This window comes from Calliopsis andreniformis, chromosome 3 (genome assembly GCF_051401765.1).
Source record: "Calliopsis andreniformis isolate RMS-2024a chromosome 3, iyCalAndr_principal, whole genome shotgun sequence".
In the NCBI taxonomy this organism is placed as follows: domain Eukaryota; kingdom Metazoa; phylum Arthropoda; class Insecta; order Hymenoptera; family Andrenidae; genus Calliopsis; species Calliopsis andreniformis.
Genome location: NC_135064.1, coordinates 6,012,218 through 6,037,351, shown reverse-complemented (window position 1 = coordinate 6,037,351; position 25,134 = coordinate 6,012,218). Strand labels below are relative to the sequence as shown.

Sequence of the window (25,134 nt, the reverse complement as noted above, 5' to 3'; positions counted from 1 at the left end):
CTACGTCCAGCGGCCCACTGTAATCGCATTCAAACAAGAGACGTGGTTAAGACGCGAGATCGTTAAACGAATTTCCACGAGGACGAAAGCCCGCGCGCCTTCTCTCCTCGCGTTGGTATCGAAGCAATCTTCTTCCCCACCGACGAAGACCCGAGGCACGTCACTCGTCGTACGGGTGAAACGCGACGAACGTAACGAGACAAGAAACCTCTCTCAGCACTCACTCACTCCTTCGAAAATGGACGCACTGTCTTCCTTACGGCAGCACTCTGCGCCTCTTTCCGTTCTACGAGTTAAACGTAGTCATGATGTTTTCCTACGAACTGGCATGCAAAGCTGCGGACTTCGCTGAGAAAGTAGGTTTTGACAATCATCCGCAAACAGACGTCAGGGCTGCCAACGTGATTCCTTCGTGACTCTTCGAGCTGCCGTCAGAGGACTCCAAATAGTACACAATTCTCGCAAGTTCTTTGATAGGATCTAATTATTCGCGTAACGAAATGCATGCGTGTTTGAAATCGAACGAGGGATCGGTTTTAGTATAGTATAAAGGAAAGGATGTTGAGAAAGGAAAACTTAAAACTTTAACAACTTATTGTTAGAGATGGACTAACTAATTCGAATCTTATTTGAAAAAGGGAATCCTTAAAAGTTTTGATAAACCTTGAAAGTCCTGATGAGTCTTGAATATCTTGAAAATTTTGATAGGTATAAACTTTTTGGAAATATTAAATACAGAGGTGTTTGTAATAGCTACGATTATTATTTTGGGATATAGTTACACGTGATATTCCCATCATATGTTTTTTGTTCTTTATATTCCAAACCATTCAAAATTTTCAAATAATCAAATATATAAATTGTTAGATTTTTGAATTTTCAGATTTCTTATTTTTCTAAATTACTGCAGTCTTTTTATTTGTTTCGGTTTCGATATTTTTATTCCTGAAATAGAACTATTTATATGTAATCTCCTCACGAACAATTTAACACGCGATCTCGAAAAACGCAACTACATATAACAAAGCTATTTGTATACAGAGTGCCTCATACAATTCAAACGATCATAGATAAAAAATATGTTATGGGACAAAATTAAATGGTTCAGAATGGTGCATATTACTGAAATTAATTTTATGCATTTTCGTGCTTCGGTGCATCTCGCAAATGCGACTGTATCTTTTTCCAAGTTGCATTTTACACTTTTATATGTATTAATCAATACACTTCATTCTTTACAGAATAAATATGAAAGTACTTCTTAAAATTACTTACTTTCCTTAATTATGCCGATGTATTAGCAAATGTCGTTGAATATTTACACTAGAATAAATATTTGAATAATTCTTCACTGCACTCTAAACACTTTTCAATTTCCTTTTTAACGTTGCTTAAGACATTACTTAAATTTACTTCTGTAATTTTAGATGTTTTAAATAAAACACGATGAAATTTACCATTAAAATAACTCGCACAGTAATAATACGGTTTTGTAGAGAATGAAGAAGTATATTGGATTAATGCATGGGAAAATATAGAATGCAATTTAAGAAAAAGGTGCAGTTGTACTTTGGAAATGCGCTAATGCACACAAATGCATAAAATTAATACCATTATATACATCATTTTAAATCATTTAATTTTATCTATAACTCTTTAAAACATATCACTAATTCCATTTATGTGAAACACCCTATATATTGTGGTTCGAACGGTATCATTATCAGTTTTATATATTTCTATTATTTATCTTACATTTTTTATTGCACAAGTAATCTTATTTCTTCTGTAATACTATTATAAAACAGTCTGACAAGTTAAGACTGTTGAGCACAATTTCATTACAAGAAAAAAATACTGTTTGTTTCATGAAATGTTACTTTATTATTTTAAACGTATTTTCTATTTTACACAAAACCTACGAAATGCAATCCATCAAAACACGCTTCTAATGATAACAATAATTTACGAAAACGTCTTTAAATTACTTGGAAAGCGACAAAGTGTCACAACATGTTGAAAAATAATGGAACTGACAATAAAGATATTAAATAAAACATTAACCATGTTTATAAAAATTAATCATCTCATGTAAAGTATATTCCTTCGGCATTAAAACAGCGCAGAAGACCGTTAACCAATGTATGAATAGATTTCTGAAAATCTACTTTTAAATTTGCCTTGAATATACTTATCATGGCTAGTGTGTATACAGCATATTCGGCAACAGGTGTAAAAAATTTTAATTTTTGCGATAATTAATAACTCTGAAACGAAGTTTCAAACGTATTTTCATCTTATTTTAGTGTTTACAATCGCCCCTTAAAATTTCTGATACCTATCATCGAACATCCTGTATACGAAAAGTAGAAAAACATCAAAAACTAATAAACGATACATGGAAATACAAATCATATCTTTCAGTTAATAGATCATATCCTTAAAATATTAACAAAAACTGTCCTTTATAAAAACATAAAATAAGATCAAGAATAGTCGATTTACTTATAATCTGACGAGGTTGTTTAAATTCTGTAAACCATTTTTAAATGATATAAATCTATGTAATAATTGTTAAAAATGCCATACGAGTTTAATATAGATAACTTAATAAAATTGATCATCGTTTTACGATCTAGAACAAGGACCAAGCAAGAATGCAGAAGTGTTAAAATCAACGCGGGCAATTTGTATTTCTTTGCTTTTTAAACTTACCACTAGAGGGCTACAAACTGCAGCTAATTCTCACAAGCTTTAAGTGGTGCAATTTGTGAAAATAGGGAATTCTTTTTTAATCAAATATTCCTGCATCCAAGACGCAGTATATTAGATAACTTTGTTAACAAGCTCTAGCACACAAGCACATCTCTGAATAGAACGCAAAAATTTCTCCCCTCCCCACCTGTTTTTCTACTCTGCTCCCAAACTTAATTTCAGTCACTACCGCTACAGTCACTTCATAGAAAGATGACGGTGAATGATAGTCTCTATCGTTACATCATGCAATCTTCTAACGGACTACAATTATCAGTTCATTCTTTCGTAGACTAACTTTTTCTTGAAGGTGAACTAAAATCTTTGACACGAATAGTCTTATGATAAAGTAACGATAAAACAAGTGGAAATAATTTGTAATTGTTTCGTATCTTGTTTATATCGATTCTATTATGTTCGACTTTAAAAAAAAAACATACAATGCACTTTTTTTTTTAATCTCATCCTTGACCCTGTAACGCCAACGTTAAAAGTACTTACATACATAAATTTATTGCAGTAACAATTTTTTTGTTACTATGATTAAATTTTGCTTAACTTTCGGCATAAAAACTTCTCGCTAGTATGAGCCGCTCATTTGTCAAACTGATTAACTCCACAAAAAATATTCAGGTTTATTTTAAATATAAAAAGTTAAACATCACTCAAAGGCTTTAGCGCTACGATTTTTAAAAACTCAAAGTGGAGTTAATCACTTTAGTTTGTGAACGGCTCATATGCATCATATCATCGTATCTGCGATGTGCGCAGAAAACTATTTTTTATTTATAAATATCTCGGATCGAGAGCCAAATGGGACTTAGCCTAAACACTTATCCTTGACATTTGATTGACTAATTGTAAGACCATTTATGTACGCGAAAATACATGCAACACGGAAGAAATTAATATTGGTTTTTTTAAATTTACATACCCTCTATAACAGAAATTTCGTTTTTCCAGAGATTGGCTGTTAAGTACCCATTGACATCACGGTGTACCAATTGGAAATCACTGGCATAGAAATTTTTCTGTGTCACAATATTTTCTAAACAAATTTGCTTGAAAAATTTACAATAAAGACGTTGAAATATAAGCAACATGAATATTACAATATTGTATGGCAGTGAAACCGGCACTGCTCAAGATGTAGCTGAACAAATTTGGAAAAGTGCCAAAAGGTTTTGCTATTGTCCTTCCTCTTGTTTGTATACAAAAAATACAGTTTATTTAGTTTAACGTCCAATTCATATTTTAGTAGAACAAACAAACCCATGTACTTTTAGTGAAGACTCTTTTACTTTTTGTTTTAGAAGAGGATTGAATAGTACTGTCTGCGCAATGAATGACTATGACATTCAAAATATTGATTTGGAAAAAGTAATTATCTTTGTGGTTGCCACAACAGGCCAAGGAGATCCTCCTAATAATATGAGACACTTTTGGAAACTTTTATTGCGAAAAAATCTTCCAGCAACATTGCTTGCTAATTTAAAGTATGGAGTATTAGGCTTAGGAGATAGTTCCTATCAAAAATTTAATTTTGCAGCGAAAAAGTTAAACAAAAGGTTGATGCAATTAGGTGCAGAGGAACTGTTATCTATTGGATTGGCAGATGACCAACACGATTTAGGCATAGATGCTGTTGTTGATCCTTGGGTGCAAGAACTTTGGACAAAAATGGAAACTGTATTTAGTATTTCTATGACAGACTTAATTGATGATCGAGATAAAATAATTGAAAGATTTAACATTTCTGAAATGAAACCTATAAACAATGAATACTGCTCTGACAATGACATTTACATGAAAGAAGTACTTACAAATGATGATATGAAAGTGGGAATGGTAATTGAAAATGTAAGAACTACTGCAGAAGATCATTTTCAGGATGTTAGATTAATTAAATTGAAATCAGATAATATTAATTATCAGCCTGGAGATGTGTTATATGTTAGACCAAAGAACTCTGTATTGCAAATTGAAAAATTTTTGAGTATATTGAGTAGTAATAATGTGCACTTAGATCCAAATACAATAGTTCAAGTATCTAAAAAAGAAATTAAAGTGCCTACTGTTTTAAGTCAGGCATTAACTCTGTGGCAGATTGTAGAACAATATTGGGATTTAAACTTTAAACCACGACGATCTACAATGCAAATATTATCCTTTATAAGTGAAAATGAATTAGAAAAAGAGAAGTTACATGAATTTACTACTTCTAGCGGCCAAGAAGAGCTATTTAATTATATCAATAGACCAAGAAGAAATATTTTAGAACTATTAGCAGACTTTCCTCATACAACTAGTAAATTAAATATCAAATTATTATTTGAAATTATGTCTCCCATAAAGCCTCGGGCCTTTAGTATAGCTTCAAGTTTAAGGGCCACTGATAATGAAATTCATCTATTAGTAGCTGTAGTGAAATATAAAACAAAACTTTTTGAACCGAGGTATGGTTTATGCTCCAATTGGTTAGCAACATTAACAGAAGGAAACAAAATAATATTTTGGGTTCAAAAGGGAACCTTTAAGTTTGACTATGATAAACCAATGATACTTATTGGCCCTGGTACAGGTGTTGCACCATTTCGATCAGTTTTATTGGATAAATCTGCATTATGCGATGACTTAAGTCATTGCGTCCTTTTTTTTGGTTGCAGAAACAAAGAAAATGATTATCATTGTAAAAATGATTTTGAATATCTGTCACAAAAAAAGCATTTAAATTTATTTTGCGCATTTTCTAGAGATCAAACACATAAAATGTAAGTTACCTTTTGAAATTTCTACTTAATATAACTCTATATTTGCACCTTATGTAACTTCATGTTTCATCAATATTTTAGATACGTACAACATCTTATACGTGATCAAAGACAATTATGTTGGAATTTTCTTAGTAAAGGTGGTAAAATTTATCTAGCAGGTAATTCTAAAAATATGCCGAACTGTGTTCATGAAGAATTTGTCACTTTAGTCAAAGAAATCGCAGAATTAACTGAAGAAGAAGCAGAAAATTTTATTAAACAATTAGAAATCGCAAATCGATATCAAGTTGAAACGTGGGGTTAATACATGTTACATTTAATTTATTTGTTATAAATAAAATTTTTGTTTCATAATCAATGTGAGTAAATTAAATGAAACCATATTTTCTGAAACATCTAACTAATACTTTATTATGTTTATACATTTGTATAATGATCTTATTTTTACGATTACGAATAATAAACATAATATCTAACAGAGTTTACTCTAAGGTAAATAATGTAAAACTAAATGTAAAACTGTTTAATAATTTAGTCTTTGTGCATAAAGTGAAGAATTTCTACTGAATATAGTGTAGCAGTGATAAAATGTGTCGTAAGCAGAAACTTTTCCAGTTATACGCTATACGATTTCGATTTATAATCAATCTACGTAATGAAATCAGCCATTTGAGTATGTCGGTCAAAGAGCAATTGCTATACGTACAGGGTGATCAATTTAAAATGTGCTAAACTAATTTCTCAAAATATTAGAACCTTTTTTTTAAGATTAATTATCGCAGTGACTTATTATTAGTTTATTTGAGACCATCTAATAATGTTTTTTTGTTTGTATGTATCGGTATAGCACTGTTTATACGTCACAGAGTTTATCAATGAATTGCGCGAAAGGCGGAAGATGGCCCAGTTTTAAATGCTTTCTTCCTTGTATTTTAAAATTGCAAAGTCGCATCAGCTTCTTGGTTATTAGCGACTGTAAACTATTTTAGACAATTGAACATAAATCTGGATTGTTTTAAAAACGTGATGAGGTTCTCTGTACATATTCCCTATAAAAGTTGTTTTTTTTGAAGGGTTCAATTTTACAGAAATTTCGATAACTATTGTATTTTGAGCAATGAAGTTCGAAATACAATTAAACAATAATCAAATTTTGCTTCAAAACATTTCAACACATTTAAAATATATGATAGTATCAATTATATATTTTTAAAACTAATAGCGTAGTATAGAGAATAAAAGAATTGTACCATAATTACCACAAAATATAACTAATTTAACCAATCACATACATACAGTCAGAAATGTGCAAAAACCGGTCTTAAGCGCATTTAATTGGAAGCAATTGGTTGACTCAATAATACATACATATACAGGGTGTTTGATAACAGGTGTGAAAAAAAGTTAAAAAATGATTCTATACGCTAAATTGAAAGGAAAATCAGAAATGTCAAAATTGTGTTTGAGGCTTCATTTCCAAGTTATTAGTTCTTGAGAATATGCTTAAAATGCACGTCAAATGTGTCTGGCTTGCAGACCTATTCTACTGTCGCCACATGTGCCCTAGCTAATACACGCGGACAGTAGAATAAGTTAAGTCAGAACAAGTGAAATACATTTTTCACGTTTTTTAAATACATTTTCCACATTTTCCACTGAATACTTATTTAGAAACTAAGGCTTAAACGCAATTTCGTCATTCCCAACTTTTATCTTACTTTAACATGTAGATTCGCTTCTTAAAATTCCTGGCACCTGTTATCGAACACCCTGTATAGTAAGAAATATCTCACACGTCTTACAATAGGATTGGTTAGATAAAATCTACAACTAGTTCTACGTGTTTCTAACTGCACATAATTGACCGAATTAGCAATTATGTGTGGTAACAACGCAGCTGTTTCTTACTGATCCAGTAAAAATGACAGTAAAAGTAAAAAATGAAAAATGACAAAATTTCGATTTAAATTAGCATTTCATTTTAATTTTAAAGTAAATTCATTTTACTTTTAAAGTACTAGAATTTGTAGTCAACAACTTGATTGTGGAGAGTTCAGACAGCCGTCCAATAACTAATAGATAGATGTATATATTCATATCTTAAACATAAAATGTACATGAAAAGAAATACTTCAAATAATTCTTATTTTTCGACACAGACAGTCTCTGTGTCTCGATGTACTTTGTTCGGTCGATAAAAAATTGTCAACATAAAAATTTATCGACAGTAGTCCATCCTGATTCATCCCTGATTTTTAGATGTTTCCCTATCTCAACTATCTCAAGATACAACAATTCTTCCTAAGTAATGAGATATAAATAAAGTCCTCATCACGAAACTTTCAAGAAATTATTTCATAGTACTGTAAGTGAATCGGCCTGTACTAGTTATGTCAGCTGCTTCATGATGCAAGATATTTTTCCCTTCCTTTGATTTGAATATCGCAGAGGCGCGCGCGACTGTCGTAACCTCGTAAGATCTCGGATCAGTTCGTCAAACTCCGCGCAGCGTGGAGTTAAACTTGCTGGATCTCGAACTCTGTTTTATCTTAACCTATAAAAATAAAGCAGAACCATGGTACGTCGTGCACGTTGGGGAACAGTTCTATTCATAACCCGACGCCTTAACCAATGAATCATGCAGTGATACCGTAAGAGGTTATTGCAAGGCCTTTTATTTCGAAGGGCAGTTAGAGATAGAGTAGCTAGAGGAGCTTCACAAATGCCGATTAAATAACTTTCCCACTTGAATTTATCAACGTTAATCTTGAATCTCGAGAAACCTCCGTCCGCCTAATAAAGTAGGAACGGCCACGTTAAGTTTTTTCATAGTGCGACGAACACGTGTGATGCATTAACCTCCGCTCTGCAGCGAGGCCTTTAAATACGATTCAAAGTTTGAAAACTCTGCGGAAAAATGGCGGGCAGTTACACCAAGAAGGAATTCGGCGTGGGTACCGAAGAACAGACTCTGTTAAAAGATTCGAATGGGACCCGCATCGTACCCTCGAAAGGTATACGATATTTCCCTCCTCTGTCATCTTTTTTCCTTTGCTTTTTCGTGCTTTAATCGTTTCAGCCTTGCTTCTATATTTCAAATAACGGGGGCTGTACCCTTCTTGGAAACGTGTTTTTATATTCCTCTTTTTATTTTTATTACAAATACTCGACCAAACCGGTCTCTTGGTAGAAAGAATTCACACAATGCATGATGCTTTCCAACCACTTCAGTCTGTAGCATAGATTTGTGTTCTATCCAGGTCGATTTTTGCAAAGAACAGTGTCAATTTCACGTTTATTATGAAATGTTAAGTATCGCTTGTAATAATGCAATCTTATGTTAATAATATTTCAATTATTCTATACATGTCTATATTACACCCCTATCTTATCAAATTTCTATACATTCTTAAGGAAAGTTATAAATTTTTAATCATTTTTTCTTTCTCCTTATTTTCTGTGTATTATATCCAACAATATTTAATTTAATTCTTTATTGTTGATAGTATTATAAGGATTACAGTTTGTGTAAGTGTTATCTTATGCACTTTGTATTCAAGTGCCTTTATCTTACAGTGTATACTGAATACATGTATTGTGCAGATATTTACATTTTAAGAGGAAGTGGACATTAAGATGACAAAAATAAGTAAATAATGACAAACTTTAATAGATTAAAAGAATATATTATAAACAAGTTAAATAGTTCTACTCTTACAAAAATTAAGAACTATATATAAAAAGCTTTTTGTTGAAAATATATAAGTAACAAATATTTAGTTGAAAATTTAGTTATAATTGAGAAATTTATTTTTCTCATGTTTTTCAAAAGCTATGAAGAAATTTTTCGTCCCTATATTTTTTTATTATCAATAAGTATTAAAATGAATATTTTATAATAATAATTGATTTTAATAATACTGAATCGTATGAAATAATTTGAATAATTTTGTATGGAAGCATAGTATTAAAGAAGGTATTTTATACATGTTAATACACATGCATAAATATCTTATTACATACAGAAAATTATTTTTTGCTGACATAAAGTAAGTGAGACGTTTGCATATACAAGGTATATCATGATGAATGGTGCAACTAAAAGTAAAGTGATTTTATATGCAAAGGATAAAATTGAAAATAAAGAATAAAGTTTTTTTACATGAATCTTCATTATTTAAAGTGGTTATCATAGAATAACGTCAAATTCAAAATCATTTCAAGTGTTAATGCACTTAATTAAGATTCTCTTTGTAAGTAGATAATGACTAAGTGGCTTTCGTGTATTAATCTCCTTAGATAAAAAGTGTGATAATAAAAAATGACTTTTGAAGAGGTTGATAAAACCAAAATCTACAAATGACGGTTCATATACAGAAATTTTGTTCTACATTTTTTATGTTTTCACATGTATATGTGAACACATATTTTCACATATACCTGCATACATGTAATATAATATTGCTAATGTTACTAATATAGTATTTTTTATTACATATTTTGATATCATCAATTTCACTCTCATTATTGATCATTAAAGATACAAGATACATTCTATTACTTAACAACTCATTTTCATAATTTTATAACATTCAGTATCGTTGTTTTGTATTACATGTTTACAGTATAATATTATGTATGTTATACAGGAATATTATTTAGACCAAAATGGAATACAAGTAGAAAAAAACCTTGTATGAATGTCTTCTCTACAGATTGCATTAAACCTTCCTATAATACTTTTAAAGTACACATTCCAACCGGTAATTAATGTTTCCTTTCTTTTAAAGTATAAACATAATGCTTTCATCGCAGAAATTAATATCGTTTACCTATTATTTTTCATTCTTTGCATTATGAAAACCTAAGATATGAATCTGAAGTCGTATAAGTATATAATGTACATATTGAATGTTCGTGTCATGTCCATTAAATTAATAAATTGCTTTAAATTGAGGCTTTATTAAAGTGTTGACAGGATAACTCTAACTGCTGCAATATTAAGTTTGTGTGTTTGCTGTTCAAGTCTTATTAGAGTTAAATTTTTTATCGTAGGTACTGAACCTGTTCGTCTCTCTCCTGGTTGGGAAGGTACTGGTAGACCAGATGATGAATTGAATTTCAAAGGAGTTACAATGGATCAAGCAGACCTTGAATTAAATCCTCCCAGGGATAGGTAATTGTAACTTTACGTTTCTGATAAGCTTTCATAATTATAACTGTTTGCTGTAAAACCATCTATCTTTATATGTATGTATATGTATATAAATATAGGTTAAACATAGTATTCTGTATAATGGTACTTCATGGAATTGGTGCCTTGATGCCATGGAATATGTTCATAACAGCAAAAAATGTAAGAAATTCTAAAATGTTTTTTACTTTTTTTATTAGCAACTTCAATACAAGTCATACACTTCTAATACAATTCATTTTTCTTCTAGTATTTTGTTAATTATAAATTATCCATGCAGTATACAGGGATTGAAACAAACTATGCTACAAATTTTCTTGCATACTTAGGATTTGCAGCACAAATACCAAATCTACTCTTTAATTGGTTAAATGTTTTTATGCAGTTTGGGTGTGTATATTTTTTTAAATGTTAATTTGATACCCTATTAGTTTTACAACTTTTAACAAAGTGTGTCTTTAATACAATAAACACTGCATTAATCATCAGTGATCGACAATGTTATATTTAGAACCTTAAATCTAACACATGTCGCTTAATGTATTAACATTTCCATTGTTTAATAAATAATGGAATTACAATTAAATTTTAAAAGGGAAAGACTTTGAAGCTTAAACTGTGTGCAATTCTTTTAGTGGCAATTTGACAACACGTATAGTATGGGGCATCTTCATACAAGTTTTAATATTTGTATGTACTGTTATTTTGGCAATGACTGATAGCTCTGGCTGGCCTGGTGCCTTTTTCTGGATCACCATGGTCTCTGTTGTTATATTAAACAGTAAGATGTAAAACGTTTTGTTTTGTTTTTAAATTTGTATGAGAGAAATTACTTAAATATTTCGTTAAATTATTATCCATGGTTATTCATTTTCTTATGCATGAAATATAATTGTTGAAATTAGCACTACATCTGTATATATGTGTAATACTTTCACATATAAAATCTCTTTCAGCTGCTAATGGAATTTACCAAAATTCTGTATTCGGTATGGTTGCAAAGTTACCCACAAAATATACAGGAGCCGTTGTTTTAGGCACGGTAATTATCAGTCTTAGCAACTTTATAATGAAAGGTTTTACATAAAATTAGCAGAAACACTATGAGCCATAATTCATGATAGAAACAAAAGCAGAGAGAGTCTATGCTTCAAAATTAAGAATTATAATAGAATTGTATCGGAAGCTTGGTTTTTGAGAAAAATGCATTTAAAAATCGAACTGATACACGTGCACCTTACTGATAACAGATAATGTTAATTTCACTACAGACCGCTACTGTCGACTGTTTCTTTACACGATACGATATCAAACTTTGTTTGCTACGTATATTTACTCAAGCTTGACTCGTGCTCAGTCCCGTCGATATACAAGGTGTTTCGTACATTCTGCACACCTTTAATATCTTCATTATTTTTGCTGATACAAAAAAAATTGTTGGATTCAGAGCAATGGATATGACGATTTTTGTTTTTCTCTCAAGGTCATTTTTCTGCGAGTTATTGACATTTTTTATGCGTATTAACATGGGTTTTATATAATGCTGCTTTGTAGTGAACATCTGAACAGATTCAAAGACCCACAATGCTATGATTTTCAAATGACCTTGAATGAAAAATTCGCACTAACCGAAAGACGATGAGAAATTTCAATACTTTTTGATTCCCGTGCAAAATTCATTTATTCTACAATAAATGTTTAATATGATTTCAATCCGAACACAGGATATAAAACATTTTTCTACACAGTGGATCATCGCTGAAGAAATAGTATTGCAAACGTGTAAAATTCCTTTTAATATTTTCTGGTATGGTAGAGATCTCATTATAAACTTGACTTTTTACGTATCTCCACACGAAAAAGTCAAGTGGAGTAAGATCTGGTGATAGATTTCACACAGGAAACGGTGTTGGATTTCCCCATCGCTTTTCAACCAGCGCGATTTTTGCATTCAGTCATTTTAAATCATGACATACGTCGTTGAAGGTCGTGCATTTGATGTACATCGCAATGCCATATTATAAAAGACATGATAATGCGCAAAAATATGTTGATGACCTTCAAAACTCGGAGAACGATAATGTTGAGAGAAACAAAAGAATCATAATATTCGTTGCTTTGAACTAAACAATTTTATTCTGGCAAATTTTTTTGTGTCGGCAAAAATAATGAAAATATTAAGGTGTGCAAGATATAAGAAATATATTTATTTTAGTTTTAATTAAGCTTAGTTTATTATTTATTAATGTAATTTATTTTAGTTGAAATATTGTTCAAAACTTTGACCGTTCCCCGTATGCAAAGTCGTATTTTGTTAACTAAATTATTATATGCTAAGACTTTGTTTCCGAACTAAACTATTTCTTTCACGTGTCGCTACAGATAAAAATCGAGAAGCATTACATCTGATGATCTACTGTTTTGCCAAAGTGTTCATTTAACATTAATAATAAACAAAGCTTATCATTATATCGTGTACAAAAACAGTCGATAATAATGATCTTTAATCAAATCCGCATTGTTAATCACCAGTTAGGTGAACACATATTGAATTGACTTTCAAATGCATTTTTCTCGTAAACGAAGTCTCCAGTACAATTTTGTTATTGTTAGCTTGCGTTTTATCTTAAGTCACAGAATCTTCCTGACTTCACTTGTACCATGAATTATGACTCATGGTATATACTAACTTCATTTTATTTTCAGAATATAAGTGGAACGTTTACAGCCCTAATTAGCGTCTTTGCTCAATACATGGCACCAAATGCCCGAACTGCTGCAATATATTACTTTATAACGGCTCTTTTTATTCTTCTTGCATGTTTTGATACTTATTTCGCACTTCCAATAAATGTAAGATTTATAATTGTCTCATATATATTTCAATTTAATATGGATTGTACGCGATATTATGTATTAATTGTGATTATGTGCAGAGGTTTTATCGATATCGAGAGTTATTACATCAGAAAGGAATAAATAAAAGGCAGCTAGAAAATAGTGCAAGGGGCAAACTTGACACACCACCTTACTGGAAGATATTCAAACAATGTTTTCCTCAATTATTTAACACGTTTTTCGTGTTTTTTGTAACGCTCGCCTTGTTCCCATCTGTTCAATCTGACATACAACGGTCGGATCCAAACTTTGTAGTCTCAGAGGATTATTATAGTACTGTCATGTGTTTCCTTACATTTAACATCACCGCTTTAATTGGTAGTTCTATTGCATCTTTAATTCATTGGGTAAGTAAATTTGTGTAATTAATGAATTTATTAGGTAACAAATGTAAAAACTAATTATTAAATTCTTTTTTTCATACAGCCTAGTAAAAAGTATTTGATGATCCCAGTTGTTTTACGTGTTTTGTACATACCATTGTTTCTACTGTGTAACTATCAACCAAAAGGTATATCAAGGATATTGCCAGTGTACATTAATAACGATTGGGTTTATTTCGTTATTGCTGTTACAATGGGTGTAACCAGCGGCTATTTTTCATCATTATCCATGATGTACTGTCCCAGGTAAATTTTATAAATTCATGAAGGTAATAAGAAATATTTCTTCTCTTTTTTTAAATATTATTAATAATTTCTATTTGTACTTTTAGAATGGTAGATTCTCAATACACTGCTACAGCTGGTATGTTTGGAGCAGCATCGTTGATAACAGGAATTTTCACTGGAATACTATTTTCTATGGTTATGCCTAGTTTGGTAGCAAATGTATCATTTGGATTATCTTAATGTACGACTATTTGGTTAAGTATTAACACATTTTTTCAAGACGTCTAAATAGAGAGATTAAACAGAGAAGAATTGTCAAGAAAAATAATGAAAACAATTCATTAACGTAACAATTTCATTTTAACGTTATATTATTAAGAACAAACGAATTTAATAATTTCTTATCATAAAAGAAGAAAAATTTTATTTAATCGCTAAGCGGTTTCGTCGAATGGAACGTAGATGGTCTTAATTTATTTATTTGTATTTTTCTTAATGCGAAATTGTTTATTTCGATGTTAGAGAGGGAAGTGTGGTAAAAAAGAATGTTAACGTTAATAACGTTGAACATGAGACTTAACAGTTACCTGAAACTGTTTAGCTTGAATTGTAAAAAAACAATAACTTAACACTTCACAATTAACTATATAAGACTTGAAATGAGAAAATAGAGAATCCTATTACTGTTCCAAATTCGTATCAATGATCTTACTGATTAATCACTGCCCCAATGAAACTATCGCTACTAGATTGGACCAACAAGCCTTAATAATCACATACCAATAGGTTTTTCATATGCATGACTTAATTCAGAGCCGCTAAGATAAGCACATCAAGGATTTGTACATTTAACGGTTGTTACTTACATAGACCAAATTTGAGATAAGACTGTGCTTTATTAATTTTTTCGTACCAACACTGTAATGAATTCAGAACTGAGCTGTAAACAATCTGAACGATAAAAATGTTTTGTATGATAAATCAGTTTCTTTATTGTTAAATACTTAGAATTTTTAACTTACAATATTTACAGTATTGTGATTATATATATATATATATATATATATGTGAGTATGCATTTGAAAAACACACAAATACATTTTTTTACTAATATTTGTGCAAATTTTGCACATTTATTCACGTTTCGCAAAGTACATGTTATATAATTTATATGGTTGTGTTCTTACTTTAAGTAATCAAGTTGTGTTATTTTTACAAGTGTTATTACAGCATATAGATTTTATGCGTTTTACATGTTAATTTCATATTAAATTTTTGTAATTGTCTAACATTTACGAAAGCTAGAGTATGCGATCATTAATGCTTATCTTTTTAAACAACTCATGCCTTATAAGAATGGCAAAATGATCTGTTTGTCGTTAAATTCGATATACATCATGACAATAAAATCTATTTTATTTAAATATATTATTTTACACATTTTTTTATTACATTTTTTTCTGCATTTAAACTCATTATGGTATATATAATACTATAAACTTATTGCGTACTTCTCTTTAATCAGCATGCTGTACGTCAAAAGACAACTATACTATATTCATGTTAAAAATAGAATAACTTAACAGCAAAAAAAATCAAAAAATTGTGGATGCTGCATACGCTCTTGTCATAAATGTGACATGTGCATGTGTGTGATTTTATTTATATTACATATTGAAGCAGGGAGTATAATTGAATATGTCAGCATAAAATTAAATGATATGTAACTAGCTCAATGAAACTCAGCTGCAATATTTTTTGTACATTTACAAGAAATATTGTATTTATTTATACATGGTGTATATGTACATGTACACGTATATATACATACCATCTCCTCAAAGTTTGACTCAATGATGTTAAATCGTATGTATCTTACATTTAGTAATAAGTTTACTTTCCTTAACGTTTCGTATCCATGGATCATATACATTGTCCACAATATTTATCATGACTGGAAATTTCATTGACTGTAGAAACATATTCTACAATTTGAAATTGAAACTGCATAGAAGAAAACTAAAATGAAGAATTTCATGCAACTGTTATTTTTCTGTGATTAAATATTGTAGTCTCCTGTTTTCAAAAATTTTGACGATCTTAATACGAAACGTATTAGAGCTTTTGTAAATGATGTATACTAGTTTCGTTATTTCGTTTGCTTAGTTATACGTAGACGTAAATTTTCTTTCAAATAATGATGCTTTAATGGAAATTAAGTTAAAAATAATTATTTAAAAATGAACTTTGCATTATCATTGTAAAATAATATTTTTATTACAAAAAAGAAGTAAGGAGTATACATCATTGAATACGAATTTTTATTCAAGTACAATTAACAGGATATGTAAATACTTTCTAAGTGCTTCCACATGTTATAACATGTGACGATTACAAATTTGCATTTTTATGATACATATTACTCATAAGCTATATCATTTCGCTATTTATAATACTGTTAATCATCTATTTCCATCACATACTTATAATCAATGCTCTCACATTTTTCAAGTTATACTTGAGTAAACTTCGTTACTTTAAATCATATATAGTTATAAACGTACGTCTTATTGATGAAGAAAAAAAGACAAATTACCTCAAATGTTATATCCCAAGTTGACCACAAATTTTATTCTAAAAGCATAGAATCTGAATTCCTAGAAGGACAATCCTCCGTATGAAGCAATTCAGACAATAAATTATAAATGAAATTCAATGAAACCAATGAATAATTAAAGATCATTGAACATAAAACAGATAGAGCATAGAAGGGATATTTTTATATTGATTCAGTCGTGGACATGTTCACCCAAAATTACTTAATGCATATCACATATAGATTAGGCGCTATTCACTAAAATTCATCCATACATTCAAATTATTGACTAACGAACAAGAAACATGCAAGTGGTACAATCTGTTTCTACATAAAAATGGTATTACAATAAATTATGTAACATTGTAGGAGTCCAGTTACATTGATGTTGATATAAATCTTACCATTATTATGTTGAAATGTTTGGGCATGCATATACACAAATACAAATACAAACCACTGTAATATACTTAAATAGTTCATGGTTAAAAATATGTCTTGAAACGTAGATTTATGAAATTGTTTTGACCGTTCAATTTATTGTAGAAATGATGTTAAATAAATGAGTAAGGACACATTTGGTTTTACATTTAATAACCAATTATATTACAATACTTTGCGCATTGTTTCATATTGAAAAACTAAAACGTGTTTTCATAATACACGATGTACATACAATTTGCTTACATCAGTTCTTAGTTTATTCTGATAGGTGATTGTAAATAAAATTCACAAAAAAATATTTCCTTAAAAATAGATGTTATTCCCTTTGTTAATATTGGTATACAGTATTAAACAGTAAATATTAATAGTTAGATTAAAAGAAAGATGCACTGTATATAGTACAAGTTGTGCCTGAATCCATACATTTCACATAACATAAACTTTTTCTATTTTTTTATATGCAAACACTTCTTTGGTCTTTGGACAAATCACAGTACCATTGTTTTCTTGAGCCATCTTCTCTAACGCCTAAAATAAAATGTAAAATAGTAATTTAAGAAAACATAGTAAAATAGAAGTTTTGTATTTTATTAACAATGTATACTAAAGATTCTTACTTGTTCTCCGTATACGTATCCATTTGGCATCATCATTGGTTGGTTATATTCATTTAATGGTTTTCCACTAATACTACAAACAAGCCTGGATTGCGAACAATGAGCGAAAGGCAATGGTGCAGCTAATTCATTAAGAGCTTCGTTGCATACTGGACAATTTGGATTCCTGCCTTCTTTGTTCGCACTATAACACTGGGGCGTTTTCAATGCTGATAAACCTGCCTGCAGAGCCACTGTAAAGACACTTTGACTTGCTAATTGAAAAAGTCTATAATTTTCATGTCTGAATTGTTCGATTAATCTATCCCACCTGAAATTCCATTTTAATCAGTGAAAAAACAAAGATAACAATTTATACAGATATAAATGAATAAATTATTAGTGTACCTCTTTTCATCCAATAAATCTTTATATGGACTAAGGGATGTATTAGCTGGAAATGCTAATTGACCCATACAACATTGAATTTCTTGCAACTGATGATCATCATAATTAGCAAAACACTTTCGAGCATGTTTAACAGCATCAAGTCTTCTATCTGCTCTTACTAACTCTATGAATTCCTGTACACGTAAATTAAATTCCATGGTACTTCCTAATTTTCTTAACTTAGATCGATTGTCATGGCACCATCCAACACATCTTGCAGTCTCGTGATTTGCTAAAGATTTTTCCACCTCTCTCGATACCATAAAAACATCTAAAAATGAAATTAATTATTTGTGTTGTAGTTATTAGATTGTACGTTATTGAAAATAATCAAATTCTAAATATAAAATACTAAAGAAAGATACAGGATATACAAAACATACCAATATTTGTTAAATCTCTAAGTTCGCTACTATCTGCCAGTTTAGTTGCAGTTTTATAATAGCCTTTACGGAGGAAATATTCTATTAACATTCTGTCGAGTCTTTGTCGTCGCCATTGATTTACAACACTAGGTGCAGTATTAGCATGTTCTTTCAAATGGTCTAATCGCCTTTTGCAGACCATTCCTGCTTGCAATTCTTCTGCAATAGATTCTTCTGCCTTTCTTTTCAGGACCTGGAGTCTAGCTACGACTCCTCCTAATAGTCTACTTATTTCTCCAGCAGGAACTCCTGTTCCATCACCCTTTAGTAACTCATTAGCAGCTGTCTGTACATGTGAAACTTCTCTGTCTAAGGTTTTCTGAGCTGAGCGAAATTTTTTATTGAGGAGTTCATAAGGAACCTAGAAATAAAATATAACATTGACTATGCAAGTGTCAAAAATAACAATGCGTCGTAAATATTGAGTTAAATTCTAAGTAAATGCCATGTGTAAAATTAGAGACACCACTAAGGAAGAGTTAAATACCTTCAGTGTTGGGTGTTCAAGACTTTTAACGTCTGACATATTGGTTATGCTTAAACTACGCGTAAAGTTGTACTTAAAAATTCGAGGAAACTTATCTATTATATCCTGGCTAATATACTTCTGCTATTATGTATCATATTCATCCATTTCCTTTCATCTAATTATTGCATACAAATGTATAGTATAAATAAGTAAAAGAACTTTGACACAAGATCAACTTTGGGATTCACAAAGGTTCTTGTTCCGTTTTAACAAAGTAATCGTAGTGATCAGTAGTTTGTTTACGCATGATAAAAACGTTAGTGTTGTAATGTAAATGTAGATGGCTCCATTAACGAAAGAAATAAGGGATGATCCTCAGTTCGGATCATGTGACTCGATTTTCACCACCAATTAAAGAACTTAACTATCAATCGTAAAAGAACGAAATCTATTTCATAATAATTCGCAATATTAAACAAAATTGAAAATATACAATGTCATTGTTATAATAGCTATCAATTTCTATATCAAGAATGTTGTTTTCTGTTGCACATTAGACGTATCTAACAATTTTAGTCGTTTTTGATTGGTCACTGAATGAATTAATTTTCAGCTTTAACCAATCAGGAAATTTGATGCGTCACTGGAGAGCAACATAACCGAATAGAAAACGCTAATAACGTTCGCATAATCGAATGTTTTTGAAGTGTAATACGCATGTTTCCGTTTCCAACATCAACAAATTTCCATACAACAATAAATGTCTCATTGTAACGTCAAATTTCGTTCATAAAAAAACAAAGCAAATCTTAAAGCAATCACACGATAAAAAAAACTGACTTTAACATCTGGTTAGTACTTCCATATTATTTCACCAGATATCTATCAATTTCATACACCAAATAAGTGTAAATAGAGTACACGTTATTTTCCCCCGTAAAACTACATTAATTTAACATAAACCTTAAGTTCCATACATTCGACACAGAAGCGCAAAGTAAAAGGAAAAGTTTCGAAATCCATCGATCCGAAATAAAATCCCGAAATCCCGCGTTTCGCGGGTTCAAAAGGAACGTCCGAAAAGGATTGTTTTCGAAAATGTCCGAAAAATTCATCCGATGCATAACCGTTCGGCATTGGCGAATCTGAGGGGATCGGTTATCTTCGGGCGTGCTCGGCCGGTGACGGAAAGTATCGGTGGCGCGCGCGAGTCACTCGGATGGCCGGGGGCCGCCATTTTCCTCCAGCGAGGGAGACAGTCGCGAGCGTAGTTCCGCGCATCGTCGACCAATTTTTCTGTCGAATCGAGGGATTTTCGCGACTAACTGGGGCGTCGGGCGGGCGCGCGTGACCCCAGTGCCCGTATCCGAGCGAGTATCGTTCCACGGGAGGCTTGAAGTCACCCGTGGACGCCGGGAGAAGGCAGCCGTGTGAATCGGGGGAGCGCAGAAGAGAGTCCGAGGCGGCGCGCGTATACTCCTGAGAGCGGACACATCGTTCGAACAGCGTTGTGAGAGAAAGAGAGAGAAAGAGATAGAGTGAATACAGTTTGGTGATCGCAAGTGTGGCCGGTGAAAATACACGGTTACCCCGCAGGAAGTACCGTGGGCCGAGGAATACAGGGAGAATCGCCTCCGACAGGTTAGTGTGCTTTTCTCGCGTAGGATCGCGCCGCCGAGAGCCCAGTGTACGCCGTGTGCGTCGCTCGCGCGGCCCCTGCTGTGCATGCGTGCACACACGCACCGGAGAAAATTCCGCGGGTCGCGTCTATGTGTGTGTATGTTCGTTCACTGCGCGTACCCAGCGCACGGTGCACACGTAGTTCTACGCTCAACCGTTCCACGTCTCTCTGCGTGCGTGTGCGTGCGCGAGTGTATGACACTCGGTGTGCGCGCGAGTATGCTAACTAGCGTGATATGGCGGGAGACGCCGCGCCAGCACACCGAGAACCACGCGCCTTTCTTTTTATTCGGCCCTCCGCTCGCCTGATTATCTTATCCTCCCTTACCCCCTGACCAAGCCGCTTCCCCAGCCGAACTTCAGTTTATACCTCGGCGAACCTGGGACAAGCCTCGAACGCTCTCCTTTCCAGTAAACTGTGTAATCGTATCTTGACGTTGACCTTCGGGAACGTCTGCAACCTTTGTAATGGAAATGGTCTCGCGTTGATTCTGAACGGGATGCGTACGGTGCTCGAACCGATTCAGGAGTTCGTTGCTGTATGTTAATGTCGAAAGGATCGACTGGTACGGGTAATTAAGGGACTCTTGTTTCGTCACGCGCAGAGGGTACCAGAGCAGTGTCTATTCGAAACGGATTACCTCCGGTGAAAGAAACTAGCGCGGAACCGAGGGATCCTCCAATTCGCGTTCTCATTGCAAGGTGCACGTGCAGAGTAGTGAATTACTACTAGTGCAGAGTATGAAAATTTTTCTCATATATTGTTAGATGGCAGCACTTCGGAATCTTATTATTTGTACTGGAGGATTTACCTACAGGCATCACTCAATTACCTTACGGTCGCAGTGTATGCATCTGGACGTGGAACTTCGCATGACTGCCGCTTAGATTTTAATAAATCGTATTACATACTAGAGACGCTTGATTTGCTCTTGGAGGAGGAACGCCGGGGAGTGGTGTCGTGGTGTCCCCTTGGTCACAATATTGGACGATGTAAATCATTTGTTCGGCCAAGTGTACGTGTCATGCGGCTGACCGCCATTTGGATAGACGCTTCTAGAATATCATTCATTTGTATCTCCCTCTTCTTTTGTCGAGACGGGGCTTGCCTTCCTCTGTGCATCTATCTACCTCGTGATACACGCGACGACACTACTGTGATGCCTTTTTGTGCATGACTGGAGCGCTCCAGAAATTTTCTTAAGCGACAATATGATTTAGGGACACGGTTACGCACGTCGTTGAGAATTATCATGCCACTGCTCGTGTTACGAATTAGCATCCTCCGCGTGTACAGGCGAACTTTTGCGAAAACGATTATCGTTCCGTGGCCACGGCTGACACTGTGATACGTGCGCACTGGTTCTCAACTTTTTCCTCTTAGCCAGATGTTCCGGCAGTGTCGCGTGAATCTTATGCATCTTTGTGTATAGCCCGTATCTTTTAATTCGATATGACACGCGTTTCCCTCCTGTTATTGCTGATGATTCTTCCTAGGTACAGTTTTCCCCCTTACTTTGAAAGTACTTTTTCTATTTTTTTTTCTTTGTGTATTTTTATTATTTGTATGTTTTAACTGTTTTACAAGTGCAATATTCTTTCTTAATTATTGACAGAAATGTAAAAAGTCTCGGATAAATCAATTTTTATTTTATATGTGAGAAGAAAGGTAATTGTTGTTAAGAGTTTGATTTTTTTTTTTGTAAAATAATATTTGCATTAATACATGTTTTGGTGATTCTTTGAAATTGAATGGAAATTATTATTACGTGAAAGTTTAGTAGGAAGAATGTATACAGTGATTAAAGATATTGGCACATCATTATAATATTTGAAATGGAAAAGCTTACTAATATAGAAACAAACAGTTTTATATTAGGTATGTGTATATTTCAACGTGTTGGTTGCTATATTGTGGTTATTGATAATAATCATTGTTCTTTCAAAACATTTACGATAATTCTTGACATTTATTTACTTTTTTTGCAGCATTAATAGGAATTAGGAATTGTGTACAAGCATTTCTTTTAATTTATTTTGCATTAAATATGCTAAAATTTTGATTAGTTTAGTAATAATTTTGGTCCATTTTTTTTATTAATATTTGTTTTAACTAGATTTTATTGGTAATATAGAACTTTGTTATAGATACGTTTTCTTCAATTCAAATGAAATTTTGTACATCCAGATTCAAACAGTATAGATGATACAAAACGGAGCATTGTACTAGTGAAAGTAATAATCTTTTGAAACATCAAGTTCGTTGCACTTTCTTAAACTTTTTCTGTAATATATAGAAATAAAAATATATTACTGTCGATAATGGTAATAATTTACTTGTGCTTACTATTATTTGTGGACTTTTAATTCTTATGGTGAGGTCTTTCATACTTAATATGATTTTCGTGCATATAAATACTTTAATGACTTTGACAAAAAGAACTCAATTCATTTACATTGTAAATACATGTGTGTGTGCGATTTTTTGGGCAGTACCATCAAAGTGTATGTATGGCTTTTAGCCCATTTGCGTTAGTAACGCATATGCACACAATTTACCTGAACTGTATCATCAGAATTTGCAGATCTAATAAAAACATTTGGTGATAAGGGTATATGTTTTTGTTTTTCTGTATAATATAAATGGGTTAAAGTACAGAATTCTTATATGTTTACTTTAAGATTACGAATTAAAGTATTAAAGAAAAAGTACCAAAGTGATGTTTTCAGATAAATCCCCTTCTAACTCAGAACATAGAATTTTATTCGAATTATGAAAGTTTAACGTGCTATTTCATGGCATTAAGCTATCAATTGTTTGTCAACAAACACTAATTCTCTTACTTTCGAAATAGCCATACAATACTACACACATGTGACACACATGAATTGTACACATTTGGATCTCTTCTTACACGATATTTTTTAACACATTTTACTTGTGCACACATACTTCAAATAATTCGGTGAAAAAAATAAAAAACCACAGTCGTCTTCACAATTGACACGAAACAATAAGACAAAAGATATTTCGAGCGATAAAAATGATTTTGCTCTATTAGTAAGAAAATGAATTCGTTGAACAAATTGATCTTGTTAAAAAGAGACCTAAGTGTATATTTTCTAAGTTCAAATCAGTACAGGGCTTATTGAACTGATTTCAAAGGAACTTAAGCTTTAAAATAATGAGTTTTTAATTAAACATTTTTTTATCTATTTAATTTATATTTTTAACTATTTCCTCTATTTTTAATTGGTTTAACGATACACTATTTTCGTTTTGTAGAACAAGGAAAATAGCAGGCTTTCTTGTGCACTCTGCATATCCTTCGAGAACTAATGTCTGTATTCAGTTCATTTCTTATCATTGTGACTATTTCTGTCAATTATTTTCCCTTATATATATATATATATATATATATATATATATATATATATAAGGTATAAGTTCAGTAGTTAACCACTTTGGGGACATTTTTACACCTAATACAGATTTTGATCTTTTAATAATACTATTAAAAAAAAATCAATTCGTTTTTACTATTTTTGTGATTTTGTTAATACAATCTGTTTTACAGTATTCCATCGTTATAAACTTAACGCTATTCCCCTTACTTTTTCTATTTACTTTCCCATTTTATGTCACTTTTGATAAGACAGAAGTGAGTCATTACGCACAACCTGACTTCATAAACGTGATCATCATTCTCTATAAACTTGTTAATTTTATAGCGAGTATCATATCATTTTACCTCTCCAATTGACTTTTTTAAAGCACGTGTAAAATAACCATGGAAGATATCTGTGTTTTGATTCTACAAATAATAATTGAAATTTTCTAAAATACCACGTATTTAGCGCACCAATATTTTTGACTCCTTTACGTGTGTTTAGTAAATATTATTTTTAGTTTATTTATTATCGCCTTAGTTCATATGGTTGCTATTTGTTCGCCGTTAACCCTTAACTACGCACACCTAATTTTAAGATACGAAGACTTTGATTAAAATGTCTTGGTATTAAATATTTATAAAATTAATATGATATTAATTGGAATGTAAATACGAGATATGACATTTATCCATAATTTTCAGTATAAATTCTTTAATATTTAAATGAATAACAATAAAAGTATATCATGTGGAATTTACCAGATTACATATCAATAATTAAAGGTTAGCCGGATGTTATGAATAAATATTCATAAACTTGTCTGTTTTAATACCATAATACTGATATTATA

At 31.8% G+C, this 25,134-nt stretch overlaps 3 protein-coding genes across 8 annotated transcripts in view; 2 read left to right on the top strand and 1 right to left on the bottom strand.

The window, feature by feature from the left end:
• Positions 1-3,798: 3,798 nt before the first annotated feature.
• LOC143188732 (NADPH-dependent diflavin oxidoreductase 1) lies at positions 3,799-15,293 on the top strand. Of its 3 annotated transcripts, XM_076393149.1 has the most exons (12): positions 3,799-3,935; positions 4,068-5,525; positions 5,607-5,686; positions 10,584-10,704; positions 10,803-10,884; positions 10,973-11,112; positions 11,358-11,503; positions 11,679-11,764; positions 13,429-13,575; positions 13,659-13,967; positions 14,047-14,249; positions 14,336-15,293. In XM_076393149.1, the coding sequence occupies exons 1-12, from the start codon at positions 3,856-3,858 to the stop codon at positions 14,469-14,471; spliced, it is 2,988 nt and encodes a 995-aa protein (XP_076249264.1). In that variant the 5' UTR covers positions 3,799-3,855; the 3' UTR covers positions 14,472-15,293. The 3 variants fall into 3 exon arrangements, with proteins under 3 accessions (XP_076249264.1, XP_076249265.1, XP_076249263.1); XM_076393150.1 differs by lacking the exons at positions 3,799-3,935; positions 4,068-5,525; positions 5,607-5,686 and adding exons at positions 8,044-8,542; positions 10,244-10,291; XM_076393148.1 differs by lacking the exons at positions 3,799-3,935; positions 4,068-5,525; positions 5,607-5,686 and adding an exon at positions 8,046-8,542.
• Positions 15,294-16,449: 1,156 nt separating this feature from the next.
• Kaz (E3 ubiquitin-protein transferase Katazuke) lies at positions 16,450-21,789 on the bottom strand. 2 transcript variants are annotated; one of them, XM_076393157.1, is made up of 5 exons: positions 21,725-21,789; positions 18,701-19,103; positions 18,276-18,588; positions 17,889-18,198; positions 16,450-17,799 (listed from the first exon to the last, which is right to left on the bottom strand). In XM_076393157.1, exons 1-5 carry the CDS (start codon positions 21,764-21,766, stop codon positions 17,698-17,700), a joined length of 1,170 nt encoding a protein of 389 aa, XP_076249272.1. In that variant the 5' UTR covers positions 21,767-21,789; the 3' UTR covers positions 16,450-17,697. The 2 variants fall into 2 exon arrangements, with proteins under 2 accessions (XP_076249272.1, XP_076249273.1); XM_076393158.1 differs by lacking the exon at positions 21,725-21,789 and adding an exon at positions 19,230-19,605 and having other exon boundaries at positions 16,452-17,799.
• The window catches only part of Ctbp (C-terminal binding protein), a 33,867-nt gene continuing 29,185 nt past the window's right edge, over positions 20,453-25,134 (top strand). For all 3 annotated transcript variants that reach the window (XM_076393154.1, XM_076393152.1, XM_076393155.1), the window contains exon 1: positions 20,453-20,852. The gene's annotated coding sequence lies outside the window, so the exon portion shown is untranslated. The remainder of the gene's footprint in view (positions 20,853-25,134) is intronic.